This window comes from Terrapene carolina, unplaced genomic scaffold, assembly GCF_002925995.2.
Source record: "Terrapene carolina triunguis isolate 2854851 unplaced genomic scaffold, T_m_triunguis-2.0 Scaffold21, whole genome shotgun sequence".
In the NCBI taxonomy this organism is placed as follows: Eukaryota; Metazoa; Chordata; order Testudines; family Emydidae; genus Terrapene; species Terrapene triunguis.
The window spans coordinates 36,696,085-36,716,759 of NW_020664372.1; the positions used below are offsets into that span (position 1 = coordinate 36,696,085).

General features: G+C 40.6%; 1 protein-coding gene across 1 annotated transcript in view; it reads right to left on the reverse strand.

Moving 5' to 3' along the window:
• Positions 1–12,059: 12,059 nt before the first annotated feature.
• Positions 12,060–20,675, reverse strand: part of GCC2 (GRIP and coiled-coil domain containing 2) — a 40,142-nt gene continuing 31,526 nt past the window's right edge. The window contains exons 16-20 of the mRNA XM_026657312.2: positions 20,419–20,655; positions 18,380–18,574; positions 16,121–16,260; positions 14,608–14,809; positions 12,060–12,405 (exon numbers count right to left, since the gene is read on the reverse strand). Coding sequence (XP_026513097.1) covers positions 12,335–12,405; positions 14,608–14,809; positions 16,121–16,260; positions 18,380–18,574; positions 20,419–20,655 — 845 coding nt within the window. The 3' untranslated portion in view covers positions 12,060–12,334. The remainder of the gene's footprint in view (positions 12,406–14,607; positions 14,810–16,120; positions 16,261–18,379; positions 18,575–20,418; positions 20,656–20,675) is intronic.

Consider the following 20,675-nt stretch of genomic DNA (forward strand, 5'->3'; position numbering starts at 1 on the left):
GGACCACAGGTTTTTTTCTACTCAAAGAAACAAATTCCCTGTAAAGTTTTCAAGACCCACATCTGGAATGCCAATCTGAACTCTTTCAAAGGGAATGTAGTCAATGCACAATCATGTAACTAGATTATCCACATATTTTATGTGTCTATAGAGAAACACAACCAGAGGAAATGGTTTCATTAAGAAAGCCAAGAGGAGTTAAATGAAGTAGACATTAGACCAGCTGTTCTCAACTCACAGACCAACTAGTACACAGTTGCGGGCCAACTGTGTGCTAAAGGCCGTCGGATTGCATGGGGTCCGGGTTCCTGGCTGCCTGGTAGGGTCAGAGTCGCTAGCCAGCCCCGTGTGGTGGGGGTCCGGGGCTGCCGCACGGCCCTTCAGAGTCCAGGTTCCCAGCTGCCTGGACGCCCAGCATGGCAGGGTTGGGGTTGCTAGCTGGCCGCCTGGAGTCCGGGGCTGCCATCTGGCCCCACAGAGTCTGGGATCCCTGCTGCCTAGCCCCCAGCCCAGGGCTCTGCTCCTGGCCCCACCCTGTGGAGGGATATGTGAGGGGGAGGTGCTGGGCATAGGGGTCTGTGGGGAGGCTTGGGGGGGGAGGGAGAGGAGGTGCTGCGTGCGGTCCAGGTAACACATTGGAGGCCGCATATGCAGCCCACAATGATAAATAGGTTGAGAACCACTATGTTAGACAATGCCCAGGAGTGAACAGGACTATTTTCTCAGAACTGTACATTGAAATCAAAACAACATTTCATTCTAATTCTTCTTCCAGTATATGTTCTATACTGAATTTATGCAGCTTTGAAACTCAGTAACTTCACTGGCAGATCTGCTCTCTCTTTCCCCCAAGTAAGAGTGACTCAACACTTGGTTATTCCTTAGGTGCTTATCTCAACACTTTCTACTCTACCAGTGCCAAATTTTATTTTAACAGCTTTATTTTCAAATCCAGCTGTGCTATTTACCAGTCCTCTTGTAGGGGAAGGTAATGCCAGTGCCAAACTAAGATTTCTTTATTTACAGATGAGAGTCCTCTGTCATCAAAATAGCCAACAATATGAGCAAAACAAAGAAGAAAAAACACTAGAACATCAAGATGTAGAAAAAATATGGGCAGAGTATAAGGCTTTATTATTGACACAGTCAGTATCCTGGTCAACAATTCAACAGAAAAACAAAGCCTTTCTAATATTTATTTAAAGCAGCATGGCTTTTTAAAGAGAAGGTTGGGCTTTTCTTGCAATACATGTTGGAAAGTATTCAGAATGAATAAAGAACAATCTGTGGCTATAGTTTTTCCAATAGGCTTAATTCTTCAAAAGAGGGAAAGACGGTAACCATGAGATCAGAGGTAAAATTCTGTCATTAATTAAAATCTGGTTGTGATAGGAAGCAAAAGTAGGAATGCATAGCCAATAATCAATACAGACAAAGGCCAGATCAAACTACTGCACAGGCTGCATAGGTAGTCACCATGTCTAGTTGGCAGCCGGTATCAAGCGAACTGCCCCAAATGTTGGTCCTGGAGACGATTTTTTTCAATATCTAGATGACCTCCTGAGGTCCCTTCCAACCCTGATATTATATAATTATATGATTCTATGAAAAGCCAGCAATCTATTGATTGTATGGCTGAGTTTGGAAAACTGGTCATTTTCCAGTTTGCCAGGGAAGAAATACCTGAGAACAATTACTGACAGAGTTGGATAGCAGCATATCCCATAAATCTGTGTTAAGAATGGTGTTCTATATATTTATACATACAAAAGCCACAATATTAAAAATAATATCAAGGTTGCAAAGTCAAGCATACAAAAATTGGTAAATGGAAGAATTAAGGTAGCCTGTGCAACTTCAGTTCAGCCCCCTTGTGTGTTTGCATTAATTACATGATCCCATACTCCTTCCCCTCCCCTCCCCTCCCCTCCCCCCCCAATCTTCAAAACCTTTTACACTTTATCTGGAAATCAACTGATATCTGTGAATACTGGTGTGCATTGGTTATCATGTGCTTCCTAAAGGAAACAACATTTAATAAGATGACAGATGTGTTCTGCACTACATGCAGTTTTTGCATGACTTTAGTACAGCCCCATATAAAGCATAATGCACTAATAATCTAATGTTAAAGTGATGAAGGCACTGGTAATCATGGAGATGACTGTGTCCAACAGGTGTACAAATTTAGCTCAAATTTAAAAAAGCACTTTTTGTAAATGCTGCTATATGAAAATCTGGAAGTTAATGGTTTCCAATACCTGCCCCTCCCTAGGGTGGTGGTTACCATCTCAGTCAGGGTGCTGATTTAATCTCTGTTGTCTTTTTTCTGCTCGTTGGTAGTACGCAATATCATAGACTCAGCCAATATTTCACTACAATATGTGTATTCTAATGAAGCTGTGAAATTCACTGTCACTAAACTATTTTCCTCAAAAATATCCTGAAAGATGCAAAAAATGATTAAATATTTAACCCATTTGGGTGCTATATACATTCAGACTTTGACTATTTCCTTCTAATGCAGTATCCACTAATTTCAACCACTATTTACATAACATACTTATATGGCCCCCATTAGTATTTGAGGTCTCACAATCTTTAACGTACCCATCTTCACAACACCACTGTGACATAGGGAAGAGCTACTAGCCCCATTTTACAAGTGAGGAAACAGACTAATTGACTTGCTCAAGATCTGTGACAAACCATGAAACAACACAGGGCTCCCAAGTCCTAGGTTAGCACTCTAACCGCTTGACAAATCCTTCCTCCTTTCGCTTTTGGCACCTCCATGCTAGACGATGACAAATAAGCTTTAGTTAGGCTTGTGCTTTTGGCCTTGTATACAAAGATTTTTCTTTCAAAATCTCCCACTACTGTTGAAGTGCCAGTGCAACACGGCTAGGGTTAGTAATGGTGGCAATCATAGTGTAGGCTGGTCACTTGCTCTGAGCAGGCCTAGATGACCAAAAGTGCTGGCACCAGTGATAAAACTATTATTGCAGTGCTGGCGGGAGAGTTTCAGCAACAATTGGCTGTAGATATATAGATATAAAATAGATAGATATAAAACCAAGCTGGTGAAAAATACAATTATCTGCCTTCTGACTGCTTCCTTGCTATGTCTTTCTACCCAAAGTTCAAGTTCTTCACGGGACAGAAACTTTTAATATGTCCTGTCTTCCCACATAAAAAAAATCCTACCCTTAGGGACTTGCCCTCTCTCCTTTTCAAGGGTCAAACCCTCCTTCTGTGCCCCACCTTTCCACAACAAAAGCACACCAGGGCATTTCTTCCTGACCAGTACTGGGGTACTTCCTGCACTGCAGCTTTTGTCAGTCCTCCAAAATCTACCAGAGGATTGCCAGCATCTACCTTTGCTGCACTGCTAGCAGGTGTTGCATGTCTTCCACTCTTTTCCCTTTTGTTAGGAGGGGTACACCAGCCTGGGAAGGTGGATGTTCCTCAGTCAAAGAAGGCATCTATACTTCTATCCCCTAATCCCTCCTTGATTAGAGAGGTGGGGGAGTCTCATGATCCCACTTCTTGTACTACATTGTCATATGCATGTCTGCCCCTTTGCACACCCTGCTGGCTGCACATGGCACTGCAGGTGCTCTCTACCTCAGTTTCCTCCTCCATAGTGGGTCCCCTCAGCCTTCCCCTTCCCCATACAGGTAGGAGTTGGTGCCATACCGTAGCCTTCTAGCCAAGTCAATAACTAAAATTTAACCCATTCTGGGATAACAAGAGTCCTTTTCTGCAACTGCAGAAAACCAAAAGCACTTCCACCCCACTTTGGGCTCCTCTTTGGCCTTCCTTCCAGCTTCCCTTTATGTCCCTCTAATTTGGGATAGAGGCCTGACCATCCAGGCTGCTCCCCTGGAGTGCTTCCAGACCCTACTTCAGGGCCTTCCACAGGTACCCAACTTGCTGCTCCCTGCGATTCCTTCCCCAAACTGAGCTTCTCTGCCTTTTTGTGGGGTCCTGGTACTTAACAGGCTGTCACCTGACTCTAATTAGTCCTGTCCCTTAGACTGGCAGGCAGCTAATTATGGCACAAGTGGGGGAACTGAACAGTGCTGGCTAACCCCATGGTGCCTGGCCCTTAAGGAGCAGGCCACCCTGTTACAAAAGCCCTGAATAAGTTGGGATCCAGTTATCTGACAATCACATATCCCTTTATACTCTCCACTGTCTTAACTGGCACAGTGAAGCTCTTGCTGTCAGTTCCTAGGCTAAGTCCCTGGGGGTGCACAGAAGGGCTTTCTTAGCTGAGGGTTCCAGCCATTGGAAGTTGCTGCCCTTGAGAGATTGCCAGTGTCTACAACCTTCAGGGCACATTGTTAGACTGTAGCATTTAACTTTTGCTACTTCTCAGACCTTTATGGAACTGCAGATGCTATTTGTATTCATGCTTTGTTATTGATTTTGAGTGCCTGTTAGCACAGGAGTTACCTGCTGAGATGCAGATTATATTGCATGGATTATATTAAGATAAAAAGGGTTTATTTTATACTCTAAGCCGTAAACTTAAATACGCAGTAGGAGGAAGTACTAGTACTGCAGCATTAGGTACATTTTATTTTTGGATGTCTTAAATAGCATTTTAAAGCTTTCAGCATGGGAAATTTTTGGATACAGGATATCCAACTAAAAATTCCTGGTAAAACTTCTAATGAATCAGCAGTTAACACATGGGTTGGGCTGTCCATTGTATTATTTCCACTCAGTATCAATCTTTCATAATTCATGTGTAGAAACACATGGATCTATTCAGTCCAACCACTGTTTCTGCTGTACTTAGTTTTTACAAAACCATTTGTAGAGAACAAAGGTTTATCTTCCTCTACAGCTTAAAAATAGGGCATGATTACATTAAGTATATTGACAGACTTATGTTACTGATCAGTTTGACTTCCTCTTTGGTTCAATGCCAAGTTTCCATCTGATCCTGAGACATGCCTAATGTATTGGATTTCAGTTTTCTTGGAAAACAAAAAGGGATAGTGCAGCAAGATCATAAGGGATACAGTTCAGTACATTAGTCTCCAATTCTGAAAAACTGGTATATTAAAACAAAAATCCAGCATTTACCAACAGAATAGCAGTTCTGTGACTAGGTCAGTAATTGGATGTGTATTTATATTGTTTCCAGCTGTGATAGCAAAAATCTGAAACAACAGTGAAACAAGTACTTTTAACATTGGCTTAGTGACTTTTAGTCAAAGATGTTAAATTAACTAACATCTTTTTGTTATCTGCGCATGTACTCCACATTTACATACAATACAGTCAACTTCCTGAATTCTAATGTGAAAACTTATTGCGCCAGTGATATTATTTTGAAAATATAGGGCATGTATTTTAAGTGCCTATTCATTAAGACATACAAAAATATAAAAAAAAGGGTACATAAAATTTAGTACATATTTATGAATCTTTTTAAAACTACTCCCATTTCTCCCAGTAGAGCACTCATGTACTCCACACAACATAAAATAACCACCTCCTTCAACCATCCCAAATTCCTAACCCTCCCAACAGAATAGATGAGCTTCACAGAGTGCTGTAAGGTCACCAATCCAGGCTCTGCTGAACCAAACTGGGAAGGGAGTTCCAATGTAGGATCCACCTCAGAAAGTTGCTAGCTTGAGTAGAACTAGTCAGAAATTTTTCAACTGAATGTTTTTCCATTGGAAAATGCTGATTTATCAAAGGAAACATTTTGTGCAAACTTCTTGTTTTTGTCAAATCTTCCAATAGAAACCAGACCTGGTTTCCTGCCAGTTTGCCCACTGCAGACCCAGCGCTCTCAGGGCTTCTAGGTTACCTCCCATAGAGCCAGGAGCTAGGCAACCCTGGCTCAAGCTTGGGCAGCTGGGCTCCTGGTTTCTTGGTAGCCTGCCACGTGGGCAACTGGAACACCAGGCAGTTCTGGGAAGCTTGTCAATTTCATTCTGAAAAAAGTCAAATAGAAAATTTTGGGAAATCCTGAAATTGCCTGGTTTTGGTCTGATGCTGATCCCTCTCCCGCCCAATTTCAAAATTTCCCATGGAACAGAAATTCTAAGCTTGTGCCCCTACTTATTACAACAGTAGCAGTATCATAATGACAAAGAAGCAGTCTGTCAGGTATGCCCACTCCATTCCAAAACATTTAGGGTTAAGGTAAAAAAAGATCTTACACTCCACCCATAAACTGTTAACATTTAAATATACTAGTCTTTGGGAACCTTAATTGCAAGTTTTTCATATCAGTACATTTTCACCCGAGACATTTTCCTAATAAATTTAAATACTTCTTATATGACTTGAAATAAGCAGAGGACAGTTTAACTAATGGCTGGATTTTAAGATTATCTCCAATACTGAAGAGTTGGAAAGCTGTAATATCAGAAGATATTATGTATCTTTTTTCTTGGTCTGAATTAAAAACAAGAATTGAAATTTACCTACCAGAATAGAGACCTTCACTGGAGAAGCACTTGGCCAAGGCTCAGGGGGCATCATAACAGTATGGATGGTGGGGCCAAACACTGTTTGCAATGAGGTAGATAGGACAGTGTTTAACAGTTTTAATTAAGTACCTTACCTTTACTTGGTTTCTAGCCTATTAGAGACAGAGCATAAATCAATGAAAATATTAGTCAGCTGTGGATACAAGGTCTAACAGGTTCTAAAAAAAACAAACAGACCACTGCTATCATGGGAGGCCTTCAAAGTAACTAGACTACTCTATCTGGGATATTAGATGCTGAAAATCAAAATGATACTTTTAGATATGTAAATTGGTGGGGCTTGGACAATGCAAAGGCTAAAGGAGAATGGCAATGAAACTGCATTTTTTTTATTTGGTGGGGGTGAAAGAGAGGACTTTATTTTCTATGAATTTTGTTTTCTAATACCTAGTCCATTCCAAAGTGCAAGGTGGATGTAAACAGCAGCATATCAGAAACCTCCACTTAGAATGGTTGCATTTTTACACTCACTCTTGTACACAGGTGTGAATGAGTATGCAAGGTACAAGGCAATGGAGAATCATATTTATTCTAGTCCATTATGCTACTAAAGTTAGCTATGATTTTGCATCTTTTCATTTAGGGAAAAATCTGTGTTACCATAATGGAAGCATCTTTATGTTTAATCTTAAAACACACAAACCTTAAACTTGGTCTACACTTGAAAGTTGTATTGGAATAGTTACCTCAGTCAGGGTGTGAAAAACCACACCCCTGACCAACATTGCTATGCTGACATAGCCCTCACTGTAGGCACAGTTATGTTGACTGAAGAATGCTTATTTCGGGGATTTGGTATTCCTACAGATGGAAAAACCCCTTTCTGTCAGTGTAGACTGGAGCTACCCTATGGGGTTATGCCAGCATAGCCATGCTAGTATAGTCCCTGTCGTGCAGACATACCTTCAGTCTTTCCTAGATTTTCAAGAGCTTGGGCGTGGGCTTCCAGAAGAAATGAGAATTGATTTAGAAGCAAAACCTGACACTCAGATTCAGAATATTCTTGCCAAAATTACGAGGATGTGGTCTGAAATGTCAAGCTGGTGGTTCCTACTGGCACATTTGCTTTCTTCTCTCCTGCATTTTCACAACAAGCTTCCCAAAAACTTGATTCACAACAAAGAAGATAATCAAGGCCAAAGCAGATTTAATTAGCAAAGGAACAACAGAGATGGATCCTTCAGTTTTATTCCCTCACCCTTCCTCTCTTACCAGGATGAGTTCACAGTGACTGTATATATTTATCTAAGGAAAATAGACTGGGGGAATTGGACAAGAGGCACATATGTTTGAGTTTAAATGATTCTTGGACATAAGAAATTGGATGCTATTTGTATGAAGAGTCCAATCTTGTGAAAGTGTTAGTTTCAGGTTAGAGTGGCTGGTGTGTAAATTAAACCAGAGAATCTCTGAAGCATCTCCCCCACCCCAACACCACACATTCGGCATTTTTTAATCAGTCTCAGCTACTAGACGTCAGCCATTTTCTGTCTAGTAGCATATGCCAGACAAATAATGAAAGCAGGAATCTTTTTTAAAGTTCATTTATATTTTTCCTAATCAGATGTACTAAGACAGTTATTTTACATTACATTTCTAAAATTATGTTTCTCCCCACACACATTTTCACATTCATTTTCAACATGGTGATGCTATCCCCAAGTCAGGATTGTGCCAGTATTTCTATAGTAAACCCATAACTCACGTTATGCAACTTTTTACTATCATAAACCCTTTTACTTTTGTACTGCAGGACAAATCCATAACAGGAAGTACCTGAATAACATTTACTCAATTTATCAAAGAAAATAGGCATTCAGAACAAAGGCACACACTCAGGTGAATATGCATTTTATCAAAATGTACAACAGAACATTAGGAGACCATCAATTAAAGTCACATTTCCAACAAACATTTTTATCTACTTTTGTTACAAGTAACCCCTACGATTACTACAACAGAAAGAGAAGTTCTCTTCCATTTGTTCACTTTGCACTTCTGACAACATGTACACCCAGTTTCACTGTTTTGCGGATGCTGCCCGCCTTTCCCAGGCTCTGCAAAAAGGTGTTTAATGGTCATAGCAGCAGCAGAGCTAGTATAAAAAGGTTGGGAGGTAGATGTGCGGAGAGAAAGGAAAAGGGAGAGAAAGGATGGACCTGAGCATGTTCAGTGGTGTTGTCTTCAGGACCACTCAAAATTTCCTTGTGAATAAGCAAAGGAGCAGTTATACTTTAAGTGTGTGTTTGTTTCATTTCTTTACAAAAAAATCAGGATATGTTTTAAAGCATGCTCCTCAGAAAGAGGTTTTAATAGTGAATTTTAAAAAAGTATTCAATGTGACTGGCTCTCTTGACAGCTGTGCCTCTGCAGGTGAAAAGAGAAGCACAAGCCAAGTGGTGGCACCTGCAGGAACAACACCTTTGTAAGGCAATAAAAGGGAGTGGGCTGCAGACTTGTGCAAGTGTAGGTAGCAGTTGCTGAACTACAGTCTAACAGATATGCAGGGGGTGGGGCCATGGCCCTAACCAAACACTCTCCCTCTGCAGTTTCTAGCACTAGCTTCAGAACGGGCAGGCTCTTTTGAAGACCCCAGCATCTGTAATCAAACTGTGGCCAAGGGTGGAAAGTGGGGTTATGTCATCTTACTCCTCACACGCTCTTCCTCCTAATGCTAGGGAGCCCCTAATTTGGCCCTAAGTATGTAAACTCGGTGGGGCAGGGGTCATGACTTCTTACAAGTCTGTAAACAACTCAGGATAATATGGTACTGCAAAATAGTAAACAGAACAAAGAATCAAAGTGAGGCCAACATATACTCTTTAAAAATGAGCAGCACAGTGCAAAGGTGAGCAAAGTGCCAGCTTTAATTTTCAATTTAAATTGCCTTTTGGAATTTGAGTCACAACTAGGGTGCTTTATTAGAGACTAAAATGGAAGTTAATGAAATATATATTTACCATTCAAAATAATTCTGCTTCCAGTCCACATGTCTTGTCTATCCTGTTTACTGTAACTATGTATTTAAAAACCCAGGCACTTACTTACAGCTGAAGTTTCGTCCACAGCCTGGAAAGGTATTTGTTCTGTTTTGAAAGCACTGACAATTGTATCACACACATTATACAAATATGTTTAGTTGTAATAATTAAAATATTCTTGACAACACTCTTTCAAGGCCTCAGTAATGTTCCTTTGTAGCAGAAGCATATGCAAGAAGTGTATATTACATTCAGGAGCACAATATTTGAGTTTCACTAAAATAGTGGATATACAAGTCAAAAGTCTGAAAACAAATCAAAAAGCCACTGCTATTTAATACAGTCAATGTTAAAGTATGCAAGAAGCATAAAATGTTATTCACAGTTTGCAAAGTTAAATAAAAATCTTAGGATTTGAAATACACATTTTAAAAGAGAAAAATTCACTTGTCACAGCCTCTCTATAACAAAGACAGTTGAGTAGATATTGTGCAGAAAAGACTGAAGGAGAAAAGAATCATGATAGCAGCAAATGTTCAGTTGAACTAGTTTTGAAATCAACATAAGAAACAGTGTAGACATTTTCCTGCTGTGATTTAAAAATGTAAGACCATATGAGTGAAATATTATGAACTGAAATCTTTTACCACCAACTTTGTCCTGGCATTGTTTTAATTAGACTAATCACAGCTGACTGTGAAAAAGAAAAATTAGGATTAACATCTAGTGATTTAGAACAAATAAATGATGCGGAAGGGGTGCTTATAGTCCAAAAATGAGTGTAAGAACACCACAGTGGCATCTTCAATTGTTCAAAAGATGTCTTTCTAATTGTGAGGCCTGCAATCCTAGATAGGAAAGTCAAACTGGATGCTTTCTGACTCATTTATGACCCAGGACAATTCTGCAAGTAGAATTTAAGAAGTGCATTGGTTTGTGCCAAAAAGGATTTACTCTATAGTAACTATGTTGGCTTTGCAGTGCTAACGGCAAATAGCAATTAAAAAAAAATGTTTTTCCCCCTCAATATAGTAAGTCACAGGAAGTAGAGATGACTAAGAAGTCATTTACATATAGTCACTTTCATATCAATAACTACTCATGATAGACATTCTGTTCTCATAGCAAGATAATCTCTACTGCTGTTCTTGCGGCCAAATTAACCACAGTCCTGATTAATACTATGTTATTCAGGGAGTGGACACCAGAATCTTAGGACTGCTTTTCCCTAACCCTGGTTTTGCTGATTAGTTTTGTAAAGTGTGGTATGGCAGCAGTATCTGTAGTGGAGAAAGATGTGCTGGTGGGTCTAAGTGTGCATCTTCCCTCTCCTCTGTGTTCAGAAGTGTAGTTTTAGGACTGAATAAGAGTATATTGGAGAAGAGGAGACAAATGCCTGAAAAAGTCTTGGATGGTAGGTGAGAAGAATGCGTATGTATATATAATAAATTTACACACAAAGAATGGAGTAATTAAAGAGAACAGAACTGGAATATGTAGAGGAAAAAGACAGCATGGGTTAGGAGGAAAAAGTAAAACAAAACATAGAAGCTGGGGGGGAAAATGAGCGCACTGTTTACAATAGAATTATACTTATTCTTACAGATGGAAGTGCTGTTTCCAGAAAAGCCATGAAGTAGCAGAATCTAAAATGAAGCACAAACCACTTGACCAAAAGGCAGAGACAGAGGGAGGAGTGAAAAGAGAAAGAAGTGAGTAATTTCTTTACATTAGAATGCCTGCAAACTCCATCTGCTATAAAAGTTGTCCAAGAAAACACACTTCCTTCTTTCCTGGCAGTTTTATTTAGGATGTATAAACGTCAGTAAATTCAGACCCTTCCTTCAGGATCTTGTTCCTACCGTCATTCTTTATAACGAAGTCCCTTTATTTCAGTCTAGCATGATGGTGCAAGTGCCTGCTTACAGCTTCTTGCCTAGTCTTTGTTACTCATCCCTCAAGTTGCCTATGCAGATTCCAACCTCAGACAAAGATACCTTAGTTTAAGCCCTCTCTCCTAGAATTTCAGCCCACATGTGCCAGATTCTTGAAAATGTCTGTCCTGGGCCTTCCCTGAACGCTCTCTAGCCTCTGATCCAATGTCAGGCCTTGAATATCCATCCAACGTATTAATATCCTAAACACAGGACAAGTTTTAGGGGTCACTAATCTCTTTGGCCCTAGGCTTTATATTCTGAATCTGTTTTTGATGCAAACTTTACTGAGAATTTAGCCAAAGTCAAAACAGAAAATGCCATGTGTCTCCAAGTTCTCTTAAGAGCCATGCAATATTTTATAAAGATCATTATGCAGTGGAAACAGTTTTATTTGACTTTGATATTATAATATATGGACAATAGATTTAGAATAATACAAATTATTTGTTTTCTTCAAATACATTGAGTGAAAATAGCATCCTGAAAATGTATTTTTGAAGTACTTTACTAAGAATTTTTACCTATTGTTCTAGTTATTAAATTATGTGACATTTTAAATAAAAATAAAATGTGACCAGTTTGCCAAATTATGTTCTCAAGTAATCAGTAACTTTTCACTCCTGAATACCAACTTGCTTAATCTAAAAATGTTTAGAAGAAACAATGAAATAGTTTGGTGCAGTCAGAACCTGGAGACGGAAAGTAATAGAGCACATTCTTTAGAAACCCTCTATTCCCATTTTTAGGCTAAGATGCATTGCTTAAGGTAATTTGCAAAACCAGAAAAATAAAACTGTCAATGCTACACATGTAAGGTTCATTCTTCTATAGTAAATTTTCTTCTTTATTAGTGCAATTGTGGAATGTAAATGTCTAAAAGATTTCCGTTGTCTCATCGAAGTCCTGACCAACTGTGAAGGTACGAAGCCCAACCAGAGGGCCGTGATGCACTTTCTTCCTCACCTGAAGGGAGGAAAAATATGCTTATAATCTTCACCAGCACTGAACAACAACTATGCACAAGTGAACTGAATGATGCAGTCTTATTCAGGAAAGACACAAAAAATTTACTGCTATCAGTTTTCCTACATTCAAATCCCATCCTTATGTTCGCCAGTTATCTTTTTTGAAGAGATATCTTTTAAAATACACTCTGGAAAACTGCTACCACATTGACAGATTTTGTCATCATGAAACACCACTGTCCAGCGTACACTTTGTTTAGAGTAGTGGTCTCCAACCTTTTTACACACAAGATCACTTTTTGAATTTAAGTGCAACCCAGGATCTACCCTGCCCCTTCCCTGAGGCCCCGCTCTGCTCACTCCATCCCCCCCCCCTCAGTCACTCGCTCTCCCCGACCCTCACTCACTTTCAGCGGGTTCTGGGCTGGGGCCGAGGGGTTTGGAATGTGGGAGGGGGCTCCGGGCTGAGCCTGGGGCAGGGGGTGCAAGAGTGGGTGAGGGGTGCAAGCTCTTGCAGGGAATTTGGGTGTAGGTAGGGGCTCCGGGCTGGGGCAGTGTGTTGGGGTGCAGGAGGGGGTACGGGCTCTGGGAGGGAGTTTGGGTGCAGGAGGGGGTACAGGGTGCTAGATATGGGAGGAGGCTCAGGGCTGGGGCAGGGGTTTGGGGTGCTGGCTCCGGGAGGGGGCTCAGGACTGGGTTGCAGGTTCCCGCCAGGCTGCACTTACCTCAGGCTGCTCCCGGTCAGCAGCGCAGCAAGGCTAAGGCAGGCTCCCTGCCTGTCCCAGCCTCACCCCGCTCCCGGAAGCGGCCAGCACGCCCCTGCGGCCCCTGGGGTCAAGAAGAGGGTGGGGTCATGTGGCTCTGCGCGCTGCCACTCTCTGCAGGCACTGCCCCCGCAGCTCCCATTGGCCGCAGTTCCCCATTCCCGGCCAATGGGTGCTGCGGCGGCGGTGCTTGCAGGCAGGAGCAGTGCACGAAGACCCGTGCCCCGCCCCAGAGGTCACGGGGACATGCTGGCTGCTTCTGGGAGTGGTGTGGGGCCGGTGCAGGCAGGGAGCCTGCCTAGCCCCGCTACACCGCTGGACTTTTAGCAGCCGGAGATCGCGATCGACTGGCCGAGGCTCCAAGATGGACCAGTCGATCGCGATCTATGGGTCGGTGACCACTGGGTTAGAGTATTTCAGGAAGCATGTCTGCATTTGGCAAGGAGATAAAAGGCCTGTTTCATCTCCTTTATTGACTTCACCTTGAAGATCCCATGTTAATGGTAAGCTCTATTCCCTAGGGACTGCCAGAACAGCAGTACTCAATGCTAGGAACCTTTTCTGCCTTGCCATTCCCATTATAAATCCTCCCACTTAGTGCATTAGTGTCTCTACACATTTCACTGTCATGCTCACTTCTCCTTACTTTATGTTCAGGAGTAACTGACTTATTCCTTATTTAAAAAATGATCTGGAAAGTGCACAAACTGCAGCGGACAATCAAAAATGTTTAACTAATTACAATTTCCCTAAATAGGAAAAATGACAATAAATACCCAATAAAAATGTTTTGAATGGGATAATACAAAAAGCCTATTGCAAATTGCAGAGTGAATTATGTTTGACAAGTACTCTTAACACTTACCATAAGAGGGAGCGGTCTACTTACACAATTCTTGCAGAGGCCTGAATTTTCCTAGATCCTTGTACTTATGGGATATTTGTTGGAGAGTATTTTCAAAAGGAGACATTAGCCACTAAAAAGTTAGTTTTATAATATGGCCTTTATTAATTAAAATTAGACTAGAACTTCTAGTTTCTTGGGAGAGCATCTGCCACGGGAGCTACTTCACAGTACCTTTTTTCCCCATTATCACTTTGAATGACATCTTCAGAAAAGTAACTATGTCTGCTATGAGGTTTAACAAGAAAGGAAGTTATATCTAACTGTTTCTTAAAGGTTGTATTTTTACGTCAGATAATTTTATTTTTAACTTTTGGCTAACAGTCTTGTTTTATTACAGTTATGAATATCTTAACTCCCTTCTAAATGACCAGAATAGTTTTATTCCCTGTCTGTTTACACCATGTTCTTGATCTTTATTGTTCTGGAAGATCTGCACAGAAGGAAGTCACACTAGGTTTCATTTTTCTTTTCTACTTTCATATTCTGTTTCTGCAGCTTTTTGATAATAATACAGAAGTACCTCTCATACCGTGGGCAATTGCAACAAGTTTTCCCTTCTCTTCAGGGCTGAGCTGCAACATGGTATCCATTACGGGAAGAAGCCTCTCTCTTTCACTGCCTGACTTCAGAAATATAAATTGCAGCAGAACATTTTTCAAGTATTCCAGATTAGCAACAGACTTCTCTCGCTCTTGGTTCCTTTCCAGTCGTCTTACTTCACTCTTAAGAAGCTGCAGGCAGAAAGAAACCATTAAATATTACATTTTCTTATTGAGCTTTATAAAATGAACGACTGAATACAAACTAATCTGGGAACACAGCACATGTATATCAGACATGCAATAAGGTATTGAAAGTGTTCAGTAGTTTACATAAGTTGTGTTCTGGGCAAAGATTCCATGAGGCCTGAATGTACAGCTGGCCTCCAGATAACATTATTGGTTCAGAATTCATTTAACCTATTTATAATCTTAAACACCTTTTGGATAAATTTTGCAATATTAGTTAAAAGTAATTTAGTTGTATAAAGAAAGTATGGGGGAACAAGGTACAGACTGTGCAATTCTGGTGATCGGGAGTAAAATTCGAAGGGTTGAGTGGATATGGTACTTGGGTTATGTTTTGGCAAACTATTCACTCATCTAATTAGGAAATATTTATATAGCAAAACAAGCAGTATGCACCCAAATTTTGATATTAATAGACTGTGCACCTCACAAGAATGCTGTTTTGAAGACTGGCTTCAAAAAGCTGTTACCTTCAGTTGTAGAAAATGCAAATTGGCTTTGTTAACTAAAGAGGTAAAACACAGTCTTTGAAAACAGCACCTTTGAATCCACCAACACTGATCAAATTGAGTAGCTCCTAAAATAAAATTAGATAAGTAACAGTCATCCGATGCTATATCAGCTCAGTATTCGAGCATCCAAGGAATCTTAAGCTCAACCTACATTTACATCCATTGAGTAAAGGGGGGGGGGGAGGGGAGAGGAAAATTAGTTAGATGGGAAGAACCTAAACTGTTGTGCTTTTTCTGAGAAGAAATGTCATCTTTTTTTGCATGTGAGAACTGACTTTTATCTTACCAAGTACACCTCTAGCCCGATATAACGCTGTCCTCGGGAGCCAAAAAAATCTTACCGTGTTATAGGTGAAACCACGTTATAGCAAACTTGCTTTGATCCACAGGAATGCGCAGCCCTGCCCCCCCCCCCCGAGCACTGCTTTACTGTGTTATATCCGAATTCGTGTTATATCGGGTCGCGTTATATTGGGGTAGAGGTGTACTAGGTGTATTTTGTCAATGTTATGTACATACAGTATGTGGAATTTGAAAAAATTATAGGTAGTTAAATTTTGCATCTCACCAAATTTCAAACATTCCAGTTTGAATAATAAGTTCTGTGAAACAACTAATTTGGTATTAAGGTATAAAAGGATTTGCTTTGGAACACATACATACATACATACAGTAAACAAAACAAAAACAACCCCCCCTAAAGAGCCATATCTAAAATGTCAGTGAGTGCATGACTACTAACCTTAATTTGTTCCATTAATATTGCATTGGTTGCTTCCGATTCATGAAGCAATCCATTCAAATGATCAGCACTTTTTGTTGTTGTGTTTAGCTTCTGGACCAGCTCTTCTTTGGTGAGTTCTGTTTGCCATTGAGGTGGCTCTGCAATTTTATATTTCAAAAAAAGATTACTTTGGAGTTTACTTTACATAGTACTTTACATTTGGACTGATGGTTTATCAGGGTCATTTTTCAGAATTACACTGGTATCATGGTCGCAACATTAAATCACAGAAATGAAAAACTCTGAGAAGTCAGATTTTACATCACCACCCATTTCTATTCTTGCTGCCAAATTTTTGGTTTGTGATTTTTTTTTTGTATATACACGAAATTAAAAAAAGTACTAAAAAGAGTTTGTAGCAACCAAACTATTTTTGTAGAATCTGACTTCAGTGTTTCTTTAAAAGTTTGGTGGAGGGACTCCTGGGTTGTTTTTCCTTTCAGAGGAATTAAATATTTCCTCAAAATTGTTTTTGGACTTGCTTGTCATCTCTGTACAATTAGCTGGTTGTCTTGCATTTCCCTGCTTTACTTTTTTGCAACTTCAAAAGCAGATCTATGCACTTTGGCACAAGTTCCCGCTGATTTTATGTTCTCCAGTAGCCCAATCCAGCTCATATTAAAGCCAGTGGAAGTTTTGTGTCTGATTTTAATAGGAGTTGGATGAAAACTTAATAGTTTTCTATGCAGTATTCTGAGCTGTTCTCTTCACACTCACAGTTCCTACAGTTTACCTACTCATGCAACCATCTGTTCTCTTTCCCATGTAAGTGCCTAAATATAATTTTTTTTTTACAAATTTTAAGTAGTCTTGGAATCCATGAATAAAAACTGTAACAAACATAACCCTTAATCCCTATTCGAGGACAAAGCTTATACAAAAATTAATAATGTCAATGTACACGCAGTGCTAACAATGCATAGGGGTCTAGTGTCTGCAGTATGAAGGAATCAAAGTTCAGATTTCTAACCCCTAAGAGATGCTAAGTTACTCTCATAAGCCTCAGCCAACTCCTCAAGTAGCAATGTTTGTGGTAGCAGCAGTGTCCAATGCTCTATTACAAGGCATGGGATTCTTAAGGCGCAGCTTAGGCTGAGCATTACAGCACCTAACTTTTAGATGACCTGCTGCCAAGTGGAATTCACAACCCCGAGTTAGGAGCCCAGGCTTTTTATACAATGCCTGAGGAGAGTCAGGTACCTAAAAAGGGGGATTTACAGAAACCAACATGTTGAGTGGAGAGCCTATCTAGCCATCTAAGCTAGCCAGTAGGAAATGCTCAGGAGAGGGGTGTGGCCTAAGTCCTACCCCTCAAAGGGAGTTAGGTGCGTATCTCCATTCAGATGTCACAGCCACAAACCATCTCCTGGGGATAGGTGCCTAATCCAAGTCACTCATTTTTGTGTGTGTACACGTACGTACACATGCGCGTGCACACAGACACTTTTAGCCCATAGCCCAGTGGTTAAACACTCCCCCAGGATGCGGGAGAACTGGGTTTGAATCCCCACTCTGCCTGATGTAAAGCAAGGACTTGAACCCACCTCTCCCACATCCCACTGAGCTAAGGGGTATTCCTGGGTGAGACTCTCAATCTCTTCTGTTGAAGCTGTTCCACTTGTACAAAATATATTTAAAAATAATCATTACACCAGAGAGAGAGAGCAGAGAGAGAGTGTTAGGGCACTCCACTGGGATGTGGGAGACCCATATTCAAGTCCCTGCTCCACATCAGGCTGAGGGGGACTTGAACCTGGGCCTCCCACATCCTACGTGAGTGCTCTAACTATGAGGCAACTGGGTAAAAGGTCATCACCACCACATTCTCCTCCATTTTATGCATGGCCCAGTCCAGGGGATGTGATCTATGCTGGCCTGTGAGCACATCTACTGTATGGGGCCTTGCAAATGAGATCTTTGGCAGAAATTTAGGCATGTAGGGGACCTTACCAGTGGAAATTTAGGTGCCTATAGGGTTAAGCGGCAGCTGAACAGGGGTTTTCAGGATCTAGATTTTGGACTTAGGCATCCCACCCAAGGTTGCTGCAACACCAGGGAGGAAAAGTTATGGTAGTAAAGTGGGAGAAAGAATGATAAGTATCTCAATGCTCTAAGGGACAACTTTCTATGGTGCCCAAAAAAGTACCAAGTAATATTGATTCTATAACTCAAATTAGTTAAGTACGTAAACATCTATTTAAAAAAGGTTTTACTTGCCAAATTTTGCTTCAGGAGAATTAAGAAGTTGTTCCAATGATGGCATATAGGTACTGGCAGAAGACACAGACTCTGTGTCAGTTGTTTCCATTCCTTCTCCCTCTTCCCTAGCTACAGTGTGCACATCAAGAAGAGGAAGGTCAGTGTTTCTCCGTTCTCGCAAGTTCTTCACTGGCAGGTTTGAAACAGCTGGACCTGAAAAAGAATTTCTTTCGGATAGCATACATTAATAAATAACACGGCTGTATGCTGGGAATGATCACCCAGAAGCCACTCAACCGGATATGAAGGAGTATGTGAGAACTAAAGACGCTGAATACATCTTTTAGCATCTTAAATTAAGGAGATGTACACAAGCAGTAAAGTGAAATAAAGCATCATGTGAGAAGTTCAGTCATCCTTAAAGAATGAATAAAGCATATTTCACAATATAAAACACAGCCTTTCACTTTGAAGACACCACTATAACTAGAGCCGAGATTACCAGTGATTTAAAGCGTCTTTTAAATGGCCTATGTGAAACAAGTCATTGGTGTAACCATCTTAAATTTGGGTGGTGGGGGGCAGTGAGAAGTAAGACCAGAGATGAGGCTGCATTAATCCTACAGCCACAGTGAAAGGGAAAGAAGGAGTGGACAGTTACCCCCTAAGAGATTGCCCCTATGAACCAAATGGGTCGTCTCAGTCCAGTTTCTGGTCCGCGCCCACTCACCCACACAAATCCCAGCAGAAAACATTCTGGATCATCATATCTTTTTTCAGTACATATGCTAAAAATATGAAAGGATGGTACTGGTTTTACCTTTAGAAAGATACGGACTAAGGGTTAGTTTTTTACTTTTTTGGAAGGGTGAGCATTTCACAGCACACCTGTTCATTTAACTATAATTAGTATATGGTTCAGTAACAGTGGTGAGGGATTTTTTAAAAATAATATTGTAGATTGTTTCAATTTAGAAACTAAACCTCAAGGGATTTTAGTGCTTTTGAAAGTTGCATGTTGACGGATGTGGAGAAAGAGACAGAGACACATTCACAGAAGAAATAAAGTACAAGCAGAAGCAGCATAAACACAAGCCCCTTCTTTCCCTGCGCACCCCTCCCGCATCTACAATGTGCCTAGATCCTGAACTGGGGAGACCCCTTCTAAAAGTGACTTTAGCTCAGCTTCCAGAATCAGTCTTCAATTTATTTTTTGAGACTGCCAACAAGGGTGCCAATTTGGATGGTAATCTTTATAATACAGACTGACCCATTAGGAAATGAGCTGAGACCACCAATTCACTCTATACATGTCACTGTGTAGCCAAATAGCATTTGGGGACTACCAGCTTAGGTTAGGTTTCAACCCATGACCATGAGTTCAAAGGCTCTATTTCCTATTATCAATACCCTGAACCATTCAATACCCTGGCTTCTCAGTAAATTTTTAAATAAAAAACAAGACAACACTCATCTCTATCAGACACATATACCACTGATCTATATATGGCTAAAAAGCGGTTTTATAACTGCTTGGTACAACATTTAAGAATGTATTACAAATACAGTTTACTACACATTATCACATTCTATTGCTCTTTTGCTAACCCAAGATCTAAGCTACACAGCTGTCTGTTGTGATGAGAAGTTGTAGCTTCTTCTATATGTGCCGAATCAGTAGCTTTACTCCTTATCTTGGAAGCAGATGTCCAATGGGCTCTCCAAAACCTGACACAAATGAACAGGCAGAGCAATAATGACTCTTAATTTCTAGAATGACTCTTCCTCCCTCTGTCAGTAAGGAGACAGAATCCCAGATGTCACAGAGGAAATAAAGTGACGTAATTGACATAAGTACTGTATCAATAGTTGAGACCAATATCAGTGCTTACCATTTTATATGTAAAACACAGTTGGTAAATGGGTACACCATATGTTTTTGGAGACGTTTGTATGATTATCGACTACAGAGAAGTGATGAATCAGTCTGCCACTTAGCTAAACATGAATAATCAACAAAAAGGGAGTTTTTGGGCTGCATGACTGTACAAACTTACCTCTTGTGCTAGGTTCACTCTTAAGTTGGAAGAATTGGGCTTCTACCTTGGATAGCTGCTGTTGCAAGGTCTCTACAGTCTTCCTATGCTCTTCTTGCAAATGCCTCACTTGATCTCTAAAACTGTTCCGAAGAGCTTCGTTCTGGGTCGTCAGCTGACTCACAGTCTGTGCATGCTCTGACTTCAACACCATGTTCTCAGACTGTATAGTACAGACTCTGAAAGGTGAATGTTTACCTTATAGATGATTCCCAATT